General features: G+C 38.9%; 1 protein-coding gene across 10 annotated transcripts in view; it reads right to left on the reverse strand.

Annotated features, from left to right (window-relative positions):
* LOC122313943 (ENHANCER OF AG-4 protein 2-like) overlaps positions 1-23,626 on the reverse strand; it is a 39,649-nt gene extending 16,023 nt beyond the window's left edge. For 5 of the 10 annotated variants that reach the window (XR_006243546.1, XR_006243549.1, XR_006243548.1 and 2 more), the window contains exons 1-9: positions 23,150-23,626; positions 22,388-22,464; positions 8,939-10,969; positions 8,323-8,842; positions 4,900-5,008; positions 4,660-4,772; positions 4,396-4,583; positions 2,887-3,589; positions 2,315-2,801 (exon numbers count right to left, since the gene is read on the reverse strand). Coding sequence is in view for 2 of the 10 variants with exons in the window: in XM_043129284.1 (XP_042985218.1) it covers positions 2,315-2,801; positions 2,887-3,589; positions 4,396-4,583; positions 4,660-4,772; positions 4,900-5,008; positions 8,323-8,842; positions 8,939-10,969; positions 22,388-22,464; positions 23,150-23,263 (4,342 nt within the window). In the remaining 8 variants the exon portion in view is untranslated. Of the gene's footprint in view, positions 1-2,314; positions 2,802-2,886; positions 3,590-4,395; positions 4,584-4,659; positions 4,773-4,899; positions 5,009-8,322; positions 8,843-8,938; positions 10,970-13,742; positions 13,762-22,172; positions 22,266-22,387; positions 22,465-23,149 lie in introns of those variants that run through there. The other 5 variants (XR_006243550.1, XR_006243547.1, XR_006243552.1 and 2 more) reach the window with 5 other exon arrangements.
* Between the last annotated feature and the right edge of the window lie 1,688 nt (positions 23,627-25,314).

Below are 25,314 nucleotides of genomic sequence, written 5' to 3' on the forward strand. Positions count from 1 at the left end.
CAATAGTCAGTATTTTCCTATGGGCTGCCAACCAGCCAAAAAATGCAGCCTTAAGGGGGGACATTACTTCTCCTAATGCTCTTCCAAGGGAAGGCATTGAAGGGTTGAGTCGTTAATGCCTTGTAATATGAACGGATTGAAAATTTCTTGTTCCCTGAAGGTGTCCAAAGTAATCTATCATCCCCTCCTACTTGTTTATTTAGTGCATATAGCATGCTATAAAAGTCAACAATGTCTCCCACCTCCCAATCCTATACACCACAAAAGCATCCTTATCTGATGCAATCCTAAAAAGAGAGAGGAAAACCATTTTCAAAGCAACATCACCACACCTAATGTCGCGCCAAAATACGATTCCCGTGCCCTTTCCAACCGCAAATCTGAAATTACCAAGTAAATCGTCCCATCCATTCCGAATGAATTTCCATACTCCCACGCCATAAGCCCCTCTTACTTCATTAGAGCACCAACCTCCCCACAAGCTTACATACTTAACATTTATGATGTTCCTCCAAAGAACATCCCCTTCTTGATGATACCGCCATAACCATTTTCCAAGAAGGGTCTTGTTGAAAGATCTCAATTTTCTTACCCCCAATCCTCCACAAGACAAGGGGGTGCAAACTTTATCCCATTTAATCAAATGGAATTTTCTCTCATCCTCTAACCCTCCCCACAAGAAGTCTCGAAAAATCTTCTTCAGTCTATTCGCCACCCCTACATGCAAAGGAAATAGAGATAAGAAGTACGTTAGGAGATTAGATAACGTACTCTTGATAAGTGCGATTCTTCCGCCTTTAGACAAATAAATTCTCTTCCAACTCCCCAGTTTGATTTCAATTTTCTCGACAATATCATCCCACATAGCCTTGGATTTACGAGAAGCCCCTATAGGGAATCCAAGGTACTTCATAGGCAAGCATGACACCTTGCAGCCCAAGATAGCAGCCACTTCGCTTAAATTGGTAACCGAACCAATTGGAACTATTTCAGATTTTGATAAATTCATTTTAAGACAGCTTCGAAACAGATTAGAAGAGCTCTCATTGAGCGAATCTGATCAAGGTCTGGGTCGCAAAAGATTAGCGTATCATCAAAAAAATGGAGGTGAGATATTGTCAAGCTATCGTGCGCAGAACTACCCACCAAGAAACTTGAGATAAAGCCCGTCCACCACCCCCTCCATCATTCTACTCAGCACATCCATCACTAAAATAAATAAAAGTGTAAAGGGTCCCCTTGTCTCAAGCCCCGTGAACTATTGAAAAAGCTTTCAGGAGTGCCATTGACCAAGATTGAGAATCTGACGGTTGAAATACAATGTTTTATCCACTGACACCATCTTTCTCCAAAATCATACCTACCAAGTATATACAACAAGAAATCCCAGTTCAAATGATCGAAAGCCTTCTCCATATCCAATTTACATAATATACCTGGGATGTCGACTCGGATCCTATTCTACAAGCATTTGTTCGCAATGAGAGCCGAGTCGAGAATTTGCCTTCCTTTAACAAAGGCATTTTGTGACTTCAAGATGATCTTCCCCATAACTTCACTTAGCAAGGACTTTTGAGATGATCTTGTAAACCGCACTCACCAAACTTATGGGACGAAAGTCTTGCACCTTTACCAACCTCGCCCTTTTCGGAATAAGAGCGATGAAAGAGACATTAATGCTTTTCTCAAATTTCATTAAAGAGTGAAATTCAAGAAAAAACTCCATGAGATCCTCCTTTACAATGTCCCAACAAGCTTGAAAGAAGGCCATCGTGAAGCCATCTGGACCTGGTGCTTTGTCTTTGTCCAACCCTTTTAGTATGCTAAGCACCTCATAATAGTGGACAATGTGATCCTTACAAGCAACTCTGTCCAACATAACCCTTCCCTCCAAGTGAAGAACCTCTATGGTGTCGTTTCTTCGATGGTAGTTAGCTACTCTATGGAAAAACTTTGTACTTTTGTCCAAAATATAAAAGTTTATATTTTATAACTAAGGCTTCTGAAATATAGAACTATTTATTAGCAATTTATATCATCCAATATCACAAGTCCTTCCAAACATTTGGCAAGTAAAGACAAAAGCAGCATATTTTAAAGGTTCAGTGCTTGTGATTGCCCCAAACAGATAGGACCAGATTACATTTAATGAGGCCCCCAAATACTTAATTCATGGAAATCATGGAATGTTTATATCTTAAATAGCACACAGATAAAAAGACTTGATGTGTGTGTAAAATTTACTAACATTTTCTCATAAGCGCATTAATATTAAGAAAAATCACAAGGATTAGCCAAAAGTATGAATCAGTACCTTCCTGGGCAAAAGTCAGTCCCGAACGAGCTCTCTCTCCATTCATCCACCCACCATGCTGATGTTCTGTTTTAAATTCCCCCGAGGGCATCCTCCATTGTTCATCGGCAACAAGTTGCCTCTGACCATCCGGAAGGGACGGTAAAGAATTTGGATGGTGATATGGATGCTGAGCATGTTGCTGAATTGTCTGTTTTGCATAAGAGAAATGACTGGATGGGTTGTGAGGTGGAGCAGGGTGTAAAGGTCTTTGCGTAAAAGAGGTTTCACCTTGTTGAAATTGTTGATTGGGTTGAGAAATTTGTGGGTTTAAATACATCTCATTGTGTCCATATTCTAATTGCCTTGAAGAATTAAACCCAGATGGCTCACGAGAATTGGATACTCCTGTTGAAGCAAAACACAATGACTGCTGTTGAAACATTTCACTTTTCTGCACATTATCAATATGACCCCCATGACTAGCCATTTGGACCAGTTGGTTGCCCTGTAAACAGTAGAAAGAAATTGATGCGATAGATAAACCAATATAACCAAGATAAAGTAACGAAAACAACACTCAAGTGTCTTACGCTAGCAGGGCTACAATATTCATGCGGTACAGGTGGTTGATATGGCAACTGTGGTGAAGACTGTACCGACGAGTGATGTGGTAAAAATGGTTGGGAGACTAATGAAGGCTGACTTGGTAAAGCTTGAGCAACCAACAAAGGTGGAGCACCAGAATGGGATAAAGGAGGAGGTGGTAGCTGTGATAGGGGAGGCGGTAGAGGTGGTGGGTGTGAAATGGGAGGCGGTGGAGGTGGTGGCTGTGATACGGGAGGTGGTGGAGGTGGCGGCGATGGAGATGATGGGGGTGGTGGTGGTGGTGGTGAAGAAGGCAAAGGTGGTGGTGGCGGTGGAGAATCTAGAGGCAAAGGTGGAGAACCTTCTGGCAGCAGAGGCAACTTGGTAGAATTTTTGGGAGTAAATTCAGAGGTCTTATCCAAGCTCTGTTGTGAATCAGTTTCAAAAGAACGATTTGTTAGTGAGGGTCTTTCATCCTTCAGGTGTCCTGAAACATCTTCCATTTCGAGCTCAACATCCACATCCTCCAAGATGCAATGGCGCCTGTCATTTGGAGGTACTATATGAGTTTCTGACTCTTCACATGCATGGGTTGTATCCACTGCTGGTGCATCACCAGCTTCCCTGAATGAACTGCCTGGAAAATCTTCTTCCTCATCTTCAAATACATGGGAAGATAAAAAACCGGGCAGCTGAAATGTAGCATTACTGATACAGCAACCAATAGAAAACAAAATGTATCAGAAAGTCCAAGGCCAAGACAAACGCACATGTGGGCAGGTTTAAACTACAAAGATAATGTATTCAAGATAGCACAAATATGTGGATGGATCATAAAACAATTTACCACAAATTACACTAGAAACTCCTTGATGAAAAACCAAATACAGGTTTGAATCACTAACTTCAAGTCCTACAGAAAATGATAACTGATACCATCACGAAAGCCAATAAATCTTTCGTGTATTTGTCTGCATTATATTACTCATACTAGACTGTACTAAGGCTTGATCACTTTGTCCGCAACACTGCCATGGAATGTTATTAATTTAAATGAAACTTTACAGTAATCTTGATCTGTTTCATAATTGATCTGTTTGCCAATTATTTTCTGGTCAGAAATTTATTAAAATCAATAGCATCTTTACTTTGGGGTCGGGGTGAAGAAAGATATATATATTTTTTTATAAGTAGACATATTTATATATATATATATATAGAGAGAGAGAGAGAGAGAGAGAGAGAGAATTTCAAAATAAAAATATTAATTGTTCAAAGCCAAAATAGTCATATCATCATTCTTCTTTAATGGATTTGGCATGTCAAATAGTTTCAGAAGTGTTCTCCATGTCCATGGGGTATCCAACATAGTCTTGAAGTACTAACTGACTAAATCATGTCAAACGATGTCCAATCTTCATTCTCCAAGGATCAAGGATCGTATGAATGACAAAAAATAAGTAGAAGAATGAGAGCTTAAAATAAATTGCGAAGAAAAGAAATATACTGCGGACCTCCCATATTCATCAACAAGCATGCCTTCCATTTCTCTTAATGGATCATCTACAGCTCGTTCTGCTCGTGAAGGACGTCTCAGCGAAAGACCACTGACTGCATCATCATTTGAAACGCCAATGTCATCCATGTAAGGCCGAATAATAGATTCAGGTAAGATTTTCCTCTCAAGCCACAACCGCAAAACCTGGCAGAAAAGATAGCTTCCTAATACTAGAAAACAACATGAATGATCTCAAACACACAGATCAAGGTAAATTTACCTTAAGACACTGACGACGATTTTCACGAGCACTGGCTCCAGGTGGAGCAGCAGAGCCAAGAAGACGTGGCAATGCTGCTTGAACCACAGGAATGTATGAAGCTCCAGCAACGCCTACATATTATTTACCATCCTAATTAAACAACATTGTTTCAAAGCAATGATACAAGCACCAATAATTGAGAAAGAAAGAAAGATTGAGATATCACTAAAAAAGAGGACCTTTCTAAAGAATATATACCTTTCTGACTATGCGAGCATTGGGTAATGGAATCTACAAGAAAAAACAGATCAACTTTACGATGAAAACTAGCCTCAGTTTCCAGCTTTCGTATGAGAAGTTCCACTACCTGCATACGGTATTGAATTCAAATTCATTAAGTCTATTCCAAAGGAATAGCACCTCTTCCAGTAAATCTTATCGCCTATCCTTCTCTGACGAATAACCCACTGATCTACATTGGAACCAAGGAAAAAGACCTTTAAGGACTCTCAAAACTTAATACATTTTGATATGTAAAATCAAGACCTATACATTCTGAACATAACTTATTTTCGGTTGCTCCATCATACTGTTTGTTGATTAAAAAGAATGTAAGTACAGTCGGCATAAGGTGATATAAACAGCCAACCACAACCATTAACCATCAGATGCAATAACAATATTCCTAATGTTATATATTCATACCTACTTATAAATTAGTTTTTTATAGGTGTCATATGATCAAAGAAGTTAAAGAAAACTCACAAAACATCTCACTTAAAAATAACCCTAGGCTCTGTCAATACGCTACAACCTCTACAAGATGGTACCTTCAACAAAACTCTCAACAATCTCCCAATATTTGCCCATCATATTTTGCATAGATAGTAGGATAGAATATGGGACTCTGATTACCCCTTACATTATCAAAACTTAAAATTTATCCGAATACAATCAAAGATTAAATGGGAACAAGGAGAGCAAGCAATGCAGACGGCAAAATCTTAACTTTTTTTTTATCGAATAAACAAAATTTTATTGAGCATAAAATAGACAAAGGCCCAAATATACAGGACATATACAAGAGCATCGTCTCTGCATGCTAGTTTAACGATACAAGAAAGTCATGAAAAGACAAGCCATTAAAATCAATTGACACTGACCAATGGAGTAAAGTATTGAAAAATAAACTTCTAAACTCATCCATTGACTGATCTTGATCTTCAAAGCTTCTTGCATTTCTCTCCCTTCAAATACACCACCATAGATGTGACTTTGGCTCTATATGCTTGAGAGATGTGGCTTTGGCTCGAAATGGTGTTCTTGGATCAAACAGTATATCTCTATTGTTTGTTTTTCTGCCTTCATTAATGGCAAACCTTGAGGCTTGAGACAAGGCCACCCTCTATCTCCGACACTTTTTGTTTTCATAATGGAAGCTTTTAGCAAGACGATTTCAGGGGTCATGGAGGGCAGGTTCTTATCTAGATTCTTAGTAGGGGAGGCAAAGAGTGCCTCACTTCACATATCCCACCTATTATTTGCTGAATATACCCTAATCTTTTGTGGCGCCAGCCATGATCAAATTCGAGATGTGAGGGCACCCCTTTTATGCTTTAAAGCTGTTTCAGGGTTAAAGGTGAACTTGGCTAAATCAGAAGTAGTCTCAACGGAGAATGTTCCAATGTGGAAAGCATGGCTCACATCTTAGAAAGCAAGATATCCCAGCTGCCGATGAAATATCTAGGTCTTCCTTGAGTGCCCCATTGAGATCGAAATCTATTCGGAATGGTGTACTAAAAAAAAATAGAGAGGAAACTGGCTAGTTAGAAGAAAATCTACCTATCCAGAGATGGCAAGGTCACTTTAATCAAAAGTACCCTATCCAATTTGCCAACCTACTTTCTATCACTATTTCCACTTCCCACCAAGGTGGCAAAGTGGCTCGCAAGGAGAAACTTCAACAGGATTTCTTGGTTTTTTTTTTCTTTTTTTTTTTTATTGGTGTTTGGGGGGGGGGGGGGGGGAGATGGGGAACGAACAAATGATGTGCTTAACTTCCATTTGGTAAAATGGGATACGGTGTGCTCCCCTATCCCAAAAGGAGGATTGGGCATTCGAAACTTGCAATCTTTTAACAAAGCTTTGCTTAAATGGCTATAGAGATATTACAATGAACGGAAGCATTATGGAGAGCTGTCATAGAATCGAAGTTTGGTGAACCATGAGGAGGACGGTGTTTGAATGAGGTAAGTGGGCCATATGGGGAGGGACTATGAAAACACATAAGAAGAGGCTGGGACACATATTCAAGAAATATCCATTTTGAGGTGGGTGATGTATCCAAAATAAAATTTTGGCATGATGTATGGTGTGGCGATAGGACACTCAAGGAAACTGTAACAGCATTCCAAAGCATATACAGCTTGTAAAAACCAAAAATGAGCTGTTTTTCCCTCATTTTTAGGGTTTAGAAGATTATATTTTTTTTATCAGTAATTAAGGAGAATTTTATTGAGGTTTAGAAGATTGAAAATTAAGGGCCACATTTGGTTTGCTTGATTTTGAAAAAATTTAGAGAATATTTGAGAAATTTTATAGATTTTTTTTTTTTTTTAAATATCCATGGGTGTCCGGGCCAGCTTGCGCACACCTCAACTAATCCCACGGGGCCCTAAAGTTAACGGTCAAGAAAACCTCCAATGGCCCTAAGGGGACTCGAACTAGTAACCATTGGAGAGCAAACCCAAGACCTAACCAACTGAGCTACCCCTCAGGGTTAGTTTATAGATGTATTTTTTATTGAGGTTTTGTGTAAGGAAAGAGAAGATTTCAATAAATTTCTCTAAAAAGAATGTTTTGTATTGGGGTTTGTGAAAGTGGATGGTAGTGTTGAAAAGTCATTCAAAAAAAAAATTTAATTGTAGTTTTTTTTTTTTTGGTAAAAGTTGTTTGGAATTTTGTGTTTGGGTAGTGATTGGATAAAAAGGTGAAAAGTTAATTGGAGATGTTTGGTTTGATTTTTGGAAATTAAGAGAAATTTTGAAACAAAAATGGGGAAACCAAACATGGCCAAGACCTCTACCAAGCCCATACAATTGCTTACTGCTTGAGACAAATGACAAATGTCAAAAAACCTTGAAATATCTGAAACATTGGGTGCATCAACCCGTTGAAGAAACATACAAGTCTATGAAGTTGCAGATAAAACAATTTAGCCAAAAAAAAACTTGTGGACAAAAACCACAACCAAAGATTCCTCAAATATGCATCAATCAAAAGAAGTAGATAGAAGATAGAAACTACAAGAGTTGAGAGACCAATTAAGATGCATTATACGTTACTTGTTTGAACCAAGGAAGTCAGAATTACCTAATACTAGTTTAGTGACACATCCCAGACAATCATAGAGTAAACATTAAACAAGTGACACGTAAAGACAACTCAAATTCTGAACTAGAAAAAGTATTACCACCTTAACAACAAATCATAGTGACACTAGCTGCTCGGACCCTTATCTCATCAAGAGAATGTGAAAATGATGTTGCTGCCTAAAATAGTGCAATCAATGCACAAGTATAAGGATTTTCTATTTATTAACAATCCAGATCAATTAACATCTTTTGGTGTAAACCAATTAAAAAAAAAAAAAGTAAGCACTAAGCACATTATATAACCTACCTCAGTAGCAATTCCATACTTTGCACAATCAATAGCAAGGCGAGTTGCACGTCCAATACTTTCTTTAGTCCTTGACAAAGTCTCTATCATTCCTTCAAAAGCATCACGAGCCACAGCTGCATCAGTACCACAACTCAGAGAGCCTCCAGCAGTTGTGGGGCCTGAACTCACTCTTCTCTCGTCAATGTCTTCAATATCAAGTTGATTTCGCGATGCAGATTGGCGACCATGATTTGATGGAGAAGCCAAAATTGTGTGACTTTGTAATCCTTGCAAATCCGCCTGCAGCATAATGCTAGTAGCAGTCATAAGAGACTGCACTGCAGGTGGACTGGGGCTCTTTTCCTGGACATCTGAGGAAGACACAAAAGAACTAAAGATTCCAAGTGAGAAATTCTGAGAGTGAGCCTCTCTTCTTTTTGCCTGTGCTGCAGCGATAAGATGCTTCATGGACGTAACAGATTCTGGAGTCTTAGAATCAACCAGGGAACTATTTTTATCTTCCCTACCAGATTCCACTCTGAAAAATAAAAAGAAAAAGGAAAAAAATGAATAAGGTAGATGAGAAAAACAAGTAAAATAAACAAGATGGATAAATAGTCACAAGGGAGAACACCTTTCCCCAGGCAAAGAATTATACTCCACTAATTTCCCAGTCAAAACGGTGGATTCACCAACCCTTGAGATTGATTTAGGAGTGTTTTTAGATCTTTCTCCTGGAGAAAGCCTGGTTCTTTGAATTGTTTCTTGATTCTGAGTAGAATTCATGCTGTTAGAAACAACACCCAAACCCTTAGCAGACCCAGCATGAATCTTCTTCTGAGAACCAGTACCAGAAACTTTAATCGATGCTTTGGCCTCTTTATGCTGTTCTGCCAGTGGTTTGGTAGTAGGACCAGACTGGGGAGACTTTTTTGGGGAAATCAACACTAATTTTGCCACCTTCAACAATGACTGCTCCTTGGATGACAGCTGCTCAGATCTATGAGAAACATGAGCAGCAATTTCCTTTTCATCTCTCTTCCCATCAGTTTGACGTATGCCTGGTGACAGAGACTCAGTATGTAATTCAGAGGAAGACTCCTTTGAGTGGCCATCCTCAAATGCAACAGAAACTCCAACCTGCTGAGCGATATTGGAAGAATCATTACGTGCATCACTGCTCTTGGTAGCATCTGTAACGTTTGAAGTAATATTTCTTGCTGATCCATCATGAACAGGAGTTTTTGGCTTATCGTCGTTGTCGTCATCAAAAAGGCAAACTGCTCTCCGTTTTTTGTTCTGTCGGTTTCCTGGAACCTTAACATCACTGGAAGATGACAGCTCATTTTTCAATGAAGTAGATTTTCTTTCTGTTTTATCATCAATGGGAGCAGTATCGGAGTCGGGCATAACCTCCATTGCTTGACGTCGACGCTTTGTCACAGGTAGAGCAGCCTCATCACCAGAAGCATTCGGTCCAAAAATACTACCTTGGGCTCTTGAAGGCAAATTACCTTCAGGTTTCACAGATGATGTTGAGCTTTTAAACTCTGACTTTTTCAATGCCTTCTTGTCAACCAAATCGGGGCTGGGAGAGTCGCTCTTTTTTCTTCTTGTATGTGCTCCATAGGCACCAATATCACCAATATCGTCATGGTTTGACTTTTGTGAACCATCATTTGCACTACAATCAGGCCTTCCTTGTCCATTCTGGGCATTCTTTTCCCCGCCAGAAGATTTTTCCTTGGCCTCCTCATCTGGATCAATACCAGGATCCTGCATATTATCAGCAACCTTGACACGTTTTTTCACTCTTAGCAAATCTTTTGATTTTTTTATAGCACTGTTACCAGAATCAGCTTTAAGAGGGCTAGAACAAAACTGGTGTATGCTGCTACTAGAGTTGATTTTGCTCTTAATTCCATCTTTCAATCGCTCAAGAGGTTCAGGGGGATCAACAGAACGACCATCATTTTCACCCTTCAATAACGTTATGGCAGATGTACTAGTTTTGTGTATTCCCATTGCACTATCACCTCTCTTCTTTGAACCACCTATCTTCTTCAACTTGTGATCATTTGTCAATACCTTCTGTCCCTCGCCCTGTTTCTTGGTGCAGGAAACATCACCTTCTACATTTTTACCAACACTCAATTCTTTCTTAAGGTATAAAGACTTATCTGGACAGGATTTCGGTAATACCTCTTCCTTTAGTTTTGCATTATCAGATACTCTAGTACTGCTGTCAGGAGAAATGACCAGAGAGGAATTATCATTTGCACAACAGGAGACGGGAGGCTTTACATCTGGACTTTCAGTTCCACCTTGGGTCTGTAAGCTGCACTCTAACTTTGAGTCAGAATCGCTTACAGCCTCATTCAATATTTCAACTTTGTATGTCATCTTAACAGTCTCAACCTTTAAGTCAACCTCTACCCGATCATCCTCCACACTGTTGACAGAGGAAGCCTCACACCCAACATCTGATCTATCAGTATCATCTCCAAGACCGCATGATTTCTTCTTTTGCAATTCATCAAAGGCAACACAAATTTCCTTCACAGCTTGAGCAAAGCACTTGACTGTTTTACCCTGACAACGGGCAGATAATTTACTCTTAACCTCATTAGTGAATGTCTGAATATCCGCAGGTGCAACAAAACCTCTGTGAATGGAAGAAAATAACAAAGGGCAAAGTAAGAAGTGAGCTAGTAGTCAACTGACCAATGAGACAATAAGCACTGTCAAGCACACATGCAAATAAAAATGGATCAGAGAAGCATCCCAAAAGATAACCTCAAATTTTGTCCAGCACCACAAAACCAATGAAACTTTAACATAGATTGCTGACCAATTGAACATAACCTATAAATTCATCTACACCATTTTTCACAAGTACAAGAAACAGCCCTTGATGAATTTTAAACAGACACTTGATGGTTTAAAAATCGATATATTTTAGGCAGACTAACGTTAGTCCAACACTCGGAACATGTTAAAGTGTTCACATAACACAAACAGCTCCCCTGCCTACAGCGTCATCTCTCAGCAGCAGACACATGATAATAAAGCTCCAACTCAGGAGCACAATGCTTAGCCGATCACTAAATGTATTAAAACAATACATATGTTTTTTTTATGATGAGTGCCTCTGAAAACTGTGCAAATGCATCATGTCTTTACCTGATTAAACCCCCGACCTGTGTATCATGCTCACATCACACAGATAGGGTAAATCATTGGTTTTTCACCAGTGGGAAGTAACACCCAAGAAATTCTTTGAACCCAAGATTTGAACGTTAGAAACATGGCAGTAAACCCCCAAGACCACGTTCCTTACCACTTGAACCAAACCCTAGAGGTTAAAAACAATCCAATATGTTTTTTTTCTTTTTGTAAGTAAAATTTTATTAATATTAATAGGTGTAGCCAAAGGTAACAGCCAGACCCGATGCAATTAGAGATTTATTAAGAATAATTTTATTGGGCCTAAATTATATTTAATACATATCAGAATAGCCCATGAGGCCAAAATTTATTATGGTAGATTATGGAATGTTATAGGGCCAAAAATTGATTTAAAGACCATTTAATATTTATGGACCAAGTGGGCTTATATTTAATTGGTATTAAGCCCAAGAATTTATTTAAAGCCCAAAAGCATTTATCACACGAGCTAGTCTCATTTTAGAATTTAAGATTGGACAGTAGAAAATTTTCAATTTAAAATCATCACAGGTCCCCTACACAGTCTCAATCACTACCAATCCTACTTTAAATATACTATTGAACTGTTAAAGTTTCTTTTTTCTTTTTTTCAAATTTCAAACTCTCCTCTTAAATGATCACGAACACCACTTCCATCATCATCCCTCTCTCTCCTCATTGATCACTAACTAAGTCCGGCTTGAACTCTATGGCACCCTCTCCCAATTTATTTATATACCTATTTCCTTCCCTCTGTTAATCCCTCAAGCCGCAGCACCAAACTTACGCTCAACCCATGCACGCAACCCAGCCTTCCTCCATGTCTGATTTTCTTCTTTCATGGCCAACACCCACTCAATTGCTTAATTTCTTCCCCACAGCCCACGGCAAACCAGCAAACCACCCAACCAAGTGCAGCATGAAGATCACCCATGTCCCACCACGAAAGAACCCACGTTTAAGTAGTGCCACACGTCCTCCCCGTGAACCGCAAGCCTCTAGAGGCACCACAACTCACAGCCCAACACCAACAGCCCTCTGTCCCTCACCTCTCAAGAGTAAATCATCGTGCCCCACTGCTTTGCACTAGCCACCATCACATGGGATCAAGAAGAAGAGCCCCAGCCCTTCCCACCACACGAACAACGTGCACTCAAGCCGAGAGCCATCTTGCACGCCAATAGCCTCTCCTCCACCATGAACCACCGTGGAAACAGCCAATGAAAAGGCCCTATTTTGCTACACCCGAAACAAAGCACCCCTACACATAACGCAGTCGCCACTGCACCTCGGGAAACCATCACACGTAGCCAACTCCCTGCACGTCGCCAGCTCCTTGGACAGAAAGTGCCGACCACCATGTGGGTTGCCTCCGCGTCTCAACATGCTACCACTACACCACCGTTAGCTGCACGTTCCACGCTTCGCGCTCTGTTTACACAAAACACAGCTCACTAGCTCAAGCATCAGGTTGCACATAGAAGCCAACGTCCATGCCCAGCCCTTCACCCCTCTCGGTTCCTCTCTCTCTCTCTCTCTCTCTCTCTCTCTCTCTCTCTCTCCATGTTATCGCTCTCTCCCCCTCCGATCTAGCATAGACCAAATGGTTAGTCTAAAACTTTCTCAGATGAAACCCAAGTGACTTATATCTAAATTACAAGACTACCTGTATCTAAGTGTTAATAGTAGGATTGATAGTTTTATGATATTTTGATAAGAAAATATAAGTTTGAAGGTGGAAACATTTTTAGGGTTTTAATCTTATGAATATTTGGAGAGGAATAATATTTTAGGGTTTCAAGGATGGATTTATGGAAATATAGGTTAATTAATGTGTTTAGGGTTTTAATTACAAGGTACGTGTTCAATTAGAAATTTATGCAAATTACGTGCCTATTTTATAGGTGGCCGATTACGTGCTGGAAATATTGATTAGCTCTACGAGGTAAGTAGCTTAATAATAAATTAGGATTAACATACGTTAGATAGTTATATATTATTATTATTAAAGCCAATTATTTGGAAGCCAATGTTTATGTACCACGTATGTCATGATATCTGCAAGCACGTCATTCATCATAATTCATGATCTTGTTTCATTCAGCATATTATAGTTATATATATTATACATCCCATACATCTCACATTACATAAGATACTTAACCTTTTTTAAGATCAAGTGTACAATACAGGCTAAAGATTAATCAAATAGTCATTCAGATGCATGGTACCAATGCAGTCAGGGTGGATGTGCAAGCGTGGTCCATCATAGTATTATCATCAAATCAGATCAGTGGTTCGGTACCATGCAGTCAGGGTGGATGTGCAAGCGTGGTCCATCATAGTATTATCATCAGATCAGATCAGTGGTTCCCCTTGTGGCAAACCTTGCACACAAGGTTAAATGTGTTGGTCAATCTGAATAGTCAAATAAGCCAGACCATTCAGATAAATCAAATAATTCAAGACAAGTCATACATGTCATAAGCATATGTATGAACGATCATTATTTTTAATTCTCAGAATAAAATATTTTATGAAAAACCTTATGTCTAGTATGTTTACGTCATGATGGATTTTTGACTGAGTTCTCGACTCATTTTAGTTTATTTTAAACCACCCCAAGTGAGAATATTTATAAAGATGAAGCTGCAGGATGAAACTTGGCTCAAGGAGGCATAACAAAGGCTTAGATCATATATACAAATTTTCATTTATGATTTTATAATACAAGTTTGCAAAATTTTCATAAATGCTTCCCCGAAGTCTTTTATATATTTTCAGTATTTAAAAAAATTGATTTTATTTATTATATGGAAATCTTTTGTACCTAGCACATCATTAAAATGATTTTTAAAGTCAAGGTCAGTAATAGCACTCTGGTTGCCGTAGAGTTTCTTAAAAAATGGCCTCATTTTTAACCATAGGGCAGCGGGGTGTCACACCAAGAACACAAAAAAACAATACAATATGTTAAGAATGCCAACTTGGCCCAAACACCCGGTGCCAATAAAAAGAAAAAAAAAAAAAAAAAAAAGAATGCCAACTTAAAATATTACTGTTTCAAAATGATTTTATATTAAACCAAGCAAAACATTCTAAAATCTTCTGTCAGAAACAGTAATATCTTGTAATTCACCCATTTATCAATACTAGCAGTCTCTAAAATACCATTAAAAGAAAAATATACAAATCATATAAGGTCTTCCATGTAGGGTTTCTGCTGACAATCAATAATGTGACTAGCAACATGGCATAAAGCATGAAAGTTAACAAGTCGGGAGAGTTTTAAAAAAAAACTCCTGATCAGATCAATCTTCAAATCATAAAGTTTTACATAAAAATCAGCAGCTTCGCTCACTTCCCAGTCCTGTAGATCTCTAGTAAATTCCACATTCCAATTCAGCATATTGTTAGAAAACAAGTATGAATCAGCCACAGCAGCCCCTTTATTTTTAGTAATCCTGAAAAGACTAGGGAATGCTAATTTAAGTGGTAAATCAACACACCAAACATCGTGCCAAAAGAAAATATTAGTCCCAGTCCCCACTTTGAAATTAATGTTTTTGACAAAATCCCCCCATCCCAGCCGAATGGACTTCCATAATCCCACCCCAAATACCCCTTTTATTTCATTAGTACACCAATTCCCCCACATCCTTTCATATTTAGCATCTACAATCTGTCTCCACAATGCATTTCTCTCATTGTTGTACCTCCAAAGCCACTTCCCAAGGAGGGCTTTATTAAAAAGATTTAAATTCCGCACAACCAAACCTCCACCAGACACCGGAGTACAACCCTTATTCCAACTCACCAAGTGATATTTACGTTCCTCCCCAATACCATCCGATAAGAAATTTCTAAAAAACCTCTCAATTTTTTTACCACCCTGGCTGGAATAGGGAAAAGAGAGAGGAAATAAGTGGGTAAATTAGACAAGGTGCTTTTAATCAATGGAACTCTTCCCCCTTTGGACAAATATAGTTTTTTCCAACCAGCTAGTCTCCTCTCAATCTTCTCAATTACCCCATCCCAAATAGACACAGATTTATGAGGAGCCCCCAAAGATAACCCAAAATATTTCATGGGTAAAGAAGATACTTTACAACCCAGAATATTGGCCAAATCATAAATATTGCTGACTGAACCCACAGGAACAATTTCAGACTTAGATAAATTGATTCTAAGCCCGGAGACAGCTTCAAAACATAACAATAAAGTACTTAAAGCACAATGATGATCCTTGTTAGCATTACTGAAAATTAAAGTATCATCCACGATGAGAAGATGAGAAACTGTGATGCAGCCCCTAGAAACATCTCCCACCTTAAAAGCCTGACACAAAACCTCCTTCAACTACCACTTCAATCCTACGACTCAAGGTGTCCATGACTAAGAGAAAAAGGAAAGGAGATAGTGGGTCTCCTTGCCCTAATCCACGGGAGCTGCTGAAAAAACCAGCCGGAGAACCATTCACCAAAATAGAGAACTTGGCCGTCAAAATGCAATGTCTTATCCACGAGAACCATTTATCCCCAAATCCAAATCTCCCAAGCAAGTTACGAAGAAAATCCCAATTGACATGATCAAAAGCCTTTTCCATGTCAAATTTGACTAAAATTCCAGATTGTCCCATCCTTTTTCTACTTTCCAAACACTCATGAGCAATTAAAACCGAGTCAAGGATTTGTCTTCCCTTCACGAATGTATTTTGGGGCTTTGTTATAATCTTATCCATAACCACACAAAGGCGGTTAGCTAACACCTTAGAGATGATCTTATAAACCCCATTAACCAAGCTAATAGGGCGAAAATCCCTCATTTCTACAGGACCTGCCTTTTTAGGGATGAGACCATAAAAGTTGGGTTAAAACTTTTTTCAAATTTCCTGAAGGAATGAAATTCATCAAAAACTTTCATAATGTCATCCTTCACAATATCCCAGCAAGCATGGAAAAATGCCATGGAAAAAGCATCGAAACCCGAAGCCTTATCCTTAGACATGCCCCTAACTACATCAAGAACTTCATCTTCCTCAAAAGGCCTCTCTAACCAAACTGCAGTAAGATGATCAATGGAGTCAAAAACCAGCCCATCTAACTTGGGCCTCCATGAATATTCTTCACGAAAAAGTTTCTCATAGAAATTCACAATATTATCTTCAATCTCCTCCTTATCACAAATCACATTGTCACCAACATGAAGGACTTCAATGGCATTATTTGTAAGATGAGAATTCGCCATTTTATGGAAGAATTTCGTACATTTGTCTCCTTCCTTAAGCCATAAAATTCTGGATTTTTGTCTCCATGAGATTTCTTCTGTTAGAATATATTGTTTGTAATTAGTTTGTATGAGGGTATATGCGTAACTTGTATTAGGGTATATATACTTGTGTGTACACTGTGAATAAAGTAAGATGTGTTTTCTCATCAAATCTCGATCTACATGTTATCAGAGCGCGATTCTCACGAATCTAAGTTCTGTATGGTTTGAGAGAGTTTTTCAGTGTAGTTTGTGAGCTCACTGTGTTCCCCGGCGTGTTTCCGTGTGGTTTGGGTGCTCGTCGGCGGCTTGTAGGTGGTTTGAAGTGCTTTCCGGCGACTTTCCGGCATCATCTCCGGTACTGGACACCAGGGGTGAACTCGCCGGCAGTTTTTGTGGGTAACGGGCCTGGTTGCCGTCGTCTTTAGCCGCCGGAAGGGGTCACCGTCGCCAATCTAGCACCATTTGGTTGCAGGTAAACTCGTATTCCAATTCTGGAGTAGGGATAACCCTAAACCTGTATAAGGTTTTATTCCAGATTAGAATAAAACCTATTTGGTAACATGGATAGCTTAAACCTATCCTGGTTTAGGATAGGCTGATCCGAGGCAGATCCAAACAGGCCAAACCCAATCTAAGACCGACCCGACCCGGACCAGATCCTAGGCCAAGCCGGCTCGATCCGAGACAGACCCATATCGGGCATATATCGGCCGAAACCAACCCGATACCGGCCAGTACAGAGCCAATTTCGGCCATCGACCCAATTTCGGCCGATACAAGCCTATTCCACTTTCAGGCCGATACATACCGGTTCGGAACCAGTACATCACTTTTTTAACCAGTCCAGACGTGTTTCACCCAATACAGGCCCAAAATTTGAGTTTTTAATCTGGATTTCTACCTTTCCAGATTGTATTTTCCAATTTTTCATCCATATTTCATGCTTTTTGTGTGAAATCTGTTTCTAAGTGAATTGTTGTGATATTTTTTCCATGGCAACTAAATTTGAGTCAATTTCGCTTGCACCAAATGTTAGTATGCCTATGACTTCAATGAAGTTAAATGGAAAGAATTATATGTTGTGGTCAAGATCTGTTGAAATGTTTTTGAAAGGCAAGGGTTTTCGTCGTACTCATTTGGTTGATCCAATTCCTGCTTCGACTAGTTCTACCTTTGCTCAATGGGAGCAAGAAGATGCTCAAATACTGTCTCAGATGTTGGATAGTATTGAACCTAATATTTGTATAAGCTTAATACATTTTGACACCACTCAAGAGGTGTGGGGGCATCTCAAACAGATGTATTCGGGTGCTGGAAACATCACTCGTATTTATGAGTTGTGTAAACAATTCTTCGCTTTGGAACAGAGTGCTTTGGGCCTGGAAGAATATTATTATTAAGTGATGAGCATATGTGAAGAACTCAAAATGTATCAACCCATCACTTCTGATGTTCCAAGTATGCTAAAACAACGAGAAGATTTTAATATTTTTCGCTTTCTTGTTGGCTTAAAACCTGAGTATGAGTCAGTGCATCCTCAAATTTTGGCAAGTCCACAGTTTCACTCATTTCCTGATGTATTCTCCCGACTTCAGCGAGCTACATTGTCTTCTAATCAGGGTAATGAGAGATCTGCTTTAGTTACTTCCTATGTTGCTCTTGTTGGGAGTGGAGGTCGGAGTGGTAGAGGTGCACGACCTATTGACACCCCTACAGGATCCCAATCGTAAATTCTTGAAAGAGGAAGGGGAGTTGTTTGGAGATCTACATATGTATCAAAGACTTGTTGGGAAATTAAACTATCTCACCATCACTAGACCAAACATCTCTTATGCAGTGAGTGTACTGAGTCAGTTTTTACAAACGCCTAGGATCTCACATTGGGATGCTGTAATGCATATTCTTCGTTATCTCAAGCGAGCACCTGCCCTTGGAATACCATATCAACCAAATGGACATCTTAGGGTTGAAGCATTTTTAGATGCTGATTGGACAGGATCTCCTTCAGATAGAAGATCTACTACGGGATATTGTACCTTTGTAGGAGGTAACTTGGTTACATAGAAGAGCAAGAAACAAACAATAGTAGCTCGGTCTAGTGCGGAAGCTGAATACAGGGCAATGGCACATACTACTAGTGAGCTGACATGGTTACAACACTTTCCTCAAGAGATTGGGTTTCCAGCTCCTATTCCTCTCCAGTTATTTTGTGATAATCAAGCTGCACTGCATATTGCCTCTAATCCTGTGTTTCATAAGAGGACTAAACATATAGAGATTGATTGTCACTTCATTCGAGATAAGATACTAAGTGGTGACATTGCTACACCTTTTGTGAAGTCTGCAGATCAACTCGCTAATGTGTTTACTAAATCCTTATCTTGGAGTCAATTAAAACCTATTTGTTTCAAGCTGGGTTTATATGATGTATATGCCCTAGCTTGAGGGGGAGTGTTAGAATATATTGTTTGTAATTAGTTTGTATGAGGGTATATGTGTAACTTGTATTAGGGTATATATACTTGTGTGTACACTGTGAATAAAGTAAGAAGTGTTTTCTCATCAAATCTCGATCTACATCTTCCATAAGCATAAATTTGTCAATATAAAGTACCCTTTTCTTCAACTCCTTTTCTTCACTAGAAATTGTACCCCTCAACTCCTTATCCTCCAAACTGTTCAGCTGTTCCATAAGGAGTAGTCTATTGTTTTTAACATTGCCAAAAGTCTCCACATTCCATTTCTTCATATCTTTTTTGAGCTCCTTAAATTTTCCTGCCAAGATAAAGCTGGTAGTGCCATTAAAGTGATAAGAGACCCACCACCTTCTTACTCTTTCAACAAAGTCTTCCTCCTTCAGCCACACATTTTCAAATTTAAAGTATCTATTTCCACTAACAATGCCCCCACAGTCCAACAGAATAGGATAGTGGTCGGAAACTACTCGCTGTAACCTTTTCTGATTTAACTCGGGAAAAAGAGCTTCCCAAGATGCTGAAACCAGAAATCTGTCAATACAGGATCAAGCTCTCCCATTTGTCCATGTGTAATCTCCTCCCGCCATAGGCAAATCAATCAACTGCAGCTCATAAATAAGTTCTGAACATTCAAACATAGCTTTAGAAATAACCGAGTCTCCAACTCGGTCACAATGAAAACAAGTAATGTTAAAATCCCCTCCAAAACACCATGGGAGATCCCACCAACTGCAAAGTCCCGCAATTTCCTCCCACAATAAACTCCTACTAGAATCTGAATTTGGCCCGTAAACACCAGCAAAAGCCCATTCAACACCATCAACAACATTCTTGAAATGACAAGCCACCAACTATTCTCCCACATAGTGCTCTACTACTTCCACAACCCTCCTATCCCACATAACAATGATGCCTCCTGAAGCTCCATTAGAGACTAACTCGACCCAACCCACATAATTACAATTCCATAAATTATGAACCACCAAATGGCTAACAACCTTCAATTTAGTTTCTTGAAAACAATATCAGCCTCCCGCTGTCTTTGATGCTATGTATGGTCACCCTCCTTGTTAGCCCCTTTTATGAATCTTTGTAGGATTACGATGACATTGCTTGTGGATGATATACTAAGATGTCATGATTCATGTATACTATGTCATATTTCCATTTATGGATTCCATGCAAAATACGTGACATATCACAATTGATAACATCCTACATAGAAGATACTTGTTGCAATGACGTCACGAGTCTTATGATATTGCTATTTTCACTTCCACTTTTGAGACCTGGTTATGTTTTTATAAATGAGGTATGTTTGTTTATGTTAGATCTCTTCCTACTCATTTCCACGTTTGAGACACAGTTATGTTTTATGTGAGGTAATGATTATTTATATTGGATCTTTTCCTAGTCCTACGGGAAGGGGTTTTTTTTTTTTTACACATGTTGCTTTTTTATCTTAGTCTCCAAGACTTTTTTAAATCCTTTACTTTTTCTCTTAGGTTTATCTATTGCATACTCCTTGTGTACTGGGGTAGCACCCCTTTTTACTTCTCTATAGGGAAAAAAAGTCTTTTATTTACATAAAACATATCATTTAGGAGAGGTCCTAGCATTGTTTTCTTTTTACGGTTAGATGGATTTGTTGTATTGTACACTTCCAATGCAAAGGGAAAACCACACGTTTTCTAGACTTACAAAAATCATTACTTTAAATAAAAAAACTATAAAAAAAATAAAATCTTAGACGTCATAATAATAATTCCTATTCAAGGGCTTTTATGTATTTCATCAAGAGACAAAAAAGAAAAAAAAAATTGAGTTCAATAAAACTCCAACCACTTTCTTAAAGCTTTAGGGTTTGATTGTTCTCTCATTGGGTGTACTTTCTAGGGTTTATCTTCTTCCTTCATACCAAGTAACCTGTAAATTCCTTCAAGACTCTCTTTTCTGATCAAACCATCTTTAAGTCCTTTCCCATCAAAGAAGCCTTCAACAAATTATCAAGAAACTTATCTAATCTCTTTCGTGTCGCTTCTAGTTTATTCTCTCTATACAAGAAGCATGATTAGTGGCAAGATTGTAATTAAATCCATATCGGGCTCTCTTGTATACCATCTTGTGTACATGGGCTATGCCTATTATATTAATACAATCGTTTACTTATAAAAATAAATAAATAAATAAATAATCCATATTGGGTCACCTAATAAATTAGAATTTGTTCCTACCACTCAACCGAGAGCTTTGCCCATTGTCCAAAGGTATGACAACTATTTCCTAAAATTCTTTTGTAGGGCAGAACTGCTCTATCCTAAATACATTAATATTTTCTACTGCCAATCGACCTAGGACTTCGAGCATTTCCAAAGATATCAAAACTCTTTCTAAAATTCTTTTCAATGGAGAGCATTTCCCTTTCCTAAATAAGACAGATGCTAAAACCATTAAATATATACAGTTACCAATAGGCAGAATATAATTTTCCATGAGTCCAGAAATAAACGGAGTAAGTATACCTTCCATGCATTGTAAGATGATACCATAATACTTCCCCACAATTCAGAACAACTGCAATATTATCAAATACCCAATATTTGCAAGGATAGCACATTGTTTTTAAGCTCTGAAGGAAAAAAGTTATTCCAAACTGCAGCCTACAAACACCACATTATGTTTTGCACTAGTTTCAACATTTCTCTTCCATTTAAAAGTGATGTTTTCTCTTTGGAATGAACATCAAGAGAGCCAACTATACTATGTGGGATGTGTGAGTGCTTAACAAGAGGCCAGCGAAAATTAAAGGTAGATAGATATGCAGGGCAACATGTACACCAATGTATTATTTCCCAAATACTTTCTACTTAATTTCCCTTGTTTGTTGAAATCCTAACCATATTAAGGGCTAACCTCAATCTAGCATTGCTTCTCGCTGCCAATTATCTCTAGTCACCAAGTCAAATGCTACATCAGGGTCTATGTGCTGACCATCAACCTAAGTACAGCAATGCCTTTGAGAGTGTTTCCATCAAAACTCTTCTGGTAACTTTCAGAATAATAGGCACTTAAAAGTTCACATAGGTATTGTGCCATTTGGGACATTAAAAAATATTTTGCATACTTACATTTCTTGTGTTCCAAAGAATTCAACGAAGTATTTCTTGGGGTCAGGTGACTGCTTCCAGTCTTCAGGCTTACTAATCTGTCAACACAATCAATAAAATCTACCTCAAATACCGAACAAGCCACTAAATAACCAAACAATATATGCCATCCATAAAATCAATATAGGCAACTTTAAACACAAACTTTGAAACAATCATCCATATATACCCACAAAAATACATACACGCAAGCTGGCCGGACACCCACAGACATCAAAAAAAAATACATGCACAAACGAATATGTAGATATAAATATACAAACACACCCTAAAACCTAGCCTAAATCAATTTGTCAATTATAAAAAAGCGGCAAACAGCAACACAGCTGGTGCTCTCTCTTTTTTTCTTTTCTTTCTTTTTTTTTTTTTTTTTTTTGGAAATGTGAAAGAACAATACTTTTTTTTTATAAGTACAAAGATATTTTATTGATATTTTATTGAAATAGAAATGTAAAAGAACAATACAATGGATAGAAAACCCCATTTCACATAAATTCACTACAACCAAACCCATAACACAAATGTATGATACAAAATCATCGCATATAAGTTAACAACATAATTATAACTCATCCAGTAAAGTAATAGCCAAGAGCATAAAACACTGTCAACATTTCGTTCTTTGTACAAAGACAAAAACCCTAATATTCGTACAATCAGCATTGAGACGAAAAAACTAAGAATCGTGATATACGGGAAGCGGGGAAGAAAGAAAACGAAGACCTTGGCAGGCCAAGCGGGGAAGCCTTTGACCTTAGCGAGGACAAGATCACCCAGACTCATCTGACTCTTGTCCTTGGCTTTGTTGTTTGGTCCGCGTCTACGCGTCGGAGCCATGGCACTCGCCCGGAGCCCCAAAAACCTTAAATTCAATAGTTCCTCCTCTCCTCCTCACGGTCGAATCGAATATGCAGAATATTTCAGCTAAAAACTCGAGAGAAATCCTTAACCCGAATACCTGTGAGTCTTGCCTACCAGAGGTGCCGCCAGAAGAAAGTGGCACCGGCCCTGGAGGGCTAGGGCATCGGAAGAATTTTCGAATCGTTGAGATAGAGAGATGCAGACAGTGGAATCGTAGATAGAGATTGAGGCGGTTGGAGAGACTAATGATTTTTTGTGAGGGAGGGTGTTTGGTTTGGCTTGGGGTTGGGGTCTGGACGCAGTCGTAATTCCAATATTCTCTTCAGCTTAGTTTTGGTATGCCGGGTATTTCTGTTTTTGAGCGGAATTGGCCCATTTATTTAAAAAAATAAAATAGTAATAATAATAATTATTATTATTATTATTTTGAGTCTAATTATATGTTATAAAATAGGGGTGTGCATCCGGACCGGATTTTTTCCGGATCCGGTCCGGAAATCCGGATCCGGATGAATCCGGGCGGTTATCCGCCCGGATTATATCCGGGCGGTTATAATAAATCCGGACCCGGTTACGGATCCAGTTTTATAACCCGGTAATCCGTAACCGGTTATACACCCGCTTATTTTTTTTTTTTCCCTGAAAACAACGTCGTTTCTCGCTCCACTGCTCTGTCCTCCATTCGTTCTCTCTTGCTGCTTCCAGGCTCCTCAACTCCAAATTTACACCTGCGATTCAACGGCCAAGTAAGTGTCTCTCCACTTGGAGCCTCTCGAGGGAGTCTCGGGTCAAGTTGGGCTCCAGCGATTCAAACAAGGCCGAGTAGAACCTCAACGCATCTTGAATCGCTGAAAGAACCCTAAGTTTAAACTGAGCAATTTCAACGGCGACGGGAGTTTCATCTAACAAATTGTATAGCTGAAGCATGAAGTGGGCTTTCCGGTGATTTACCTAGAGTCGGGGCGGGTATGCCAGAGACGCAAATCGTAGTGGGCTTTCCGGTGGAACGGGTCGCTGTGGAGGGTGAGGGTACTGAAGCAAACTTCGGTGTTTATGTGCTCTGTTGGCTTGCCTGGGAGGCCGGGACATGGTGGGCATTCGATCCAAGTTTTTCCTGAACTACCTTGTTGTTAGGCATCCCAAATTTAGTCCAAGGCTAAGAAGATCTGAAAAAGAAGAAGAAAAGAGTCTATTTTTATAGTCGATTTCTAGTGATTGCTTCGGATTCAAGATGTTGATTATGTCATTATGCTACTTCATGTGTAAAGCAATGCAAGTTTAGAGGCCGAGGGGACTGTTTCCTCTGCTCTATTACAGGGTGGTAAGAAAGATCTGTTTGGGTTGTCAAATTATGAACAAGAATTTTCCAGATCTTTCCGGTGAAGCCCTTGAACGATGCCGAAATCGACTGGGTGGGTGGCAAAAGGATCGGAACCCTGGCTCAACAGAACCTGGGAAGAGGGGGATTCACGACCAAAAAAAAAAAAATGCCGGATATCCGGTTACAAACCGGATATCCGGATTGAATCCGGTTATCCGCCCGGATTGAGTCCGGATTCAATCCGGGCGGATAACCGCCCGGATTTAAAAATCCGGATCCGGATCCGGTTTTGACCGGATATCCGGATCCGGATCCGGATGCACACCCCTGTTATAAAACACTATAAGTCTAGTATATAAACAGATAATAATTGGGTGGGAAAAAATACCAATTAAACCCAACCGAACCAAAATAAGAAAAATTTAAGTTTCAACTTTGGTAATGAATCGGTCCATATCGATTCTTAACTGTGTTTAAATATTGAGCTGAGCTGAATTGAAATAAAAGTTAAAAATTGAATAAAATATTGTTAGAATATTATTTTTTAATATTATTATTATTTTAAAATTTGAAAAAGTTAAATTGTTTATTATATTTTGTGTTGGAATTTGAAAAACTTATAATGATTAGATAGATGAATTGAGATTAGTTGAAGTGGGTTGAGAGTTCAAGCTGGGCCAATTCCAAAACCGATTTATATAGGTTT

The sequence above is a fragment of the Carya illinoinensis genome, chromosome 6, assembly GCF_018687715.1.
Source record: "Carya illinoinensis cultivar Pawnee chromosome 6, C.illinoinensisPawnee_v1, whole genome shotgun sequence".
Classification (NCBI taxonomy): Eukaryota; Viridiplantae; Streptophyta; class Magnoliopsida; order Fagales; family Juglandaceae; genus Carya; species Carya illinoinensis.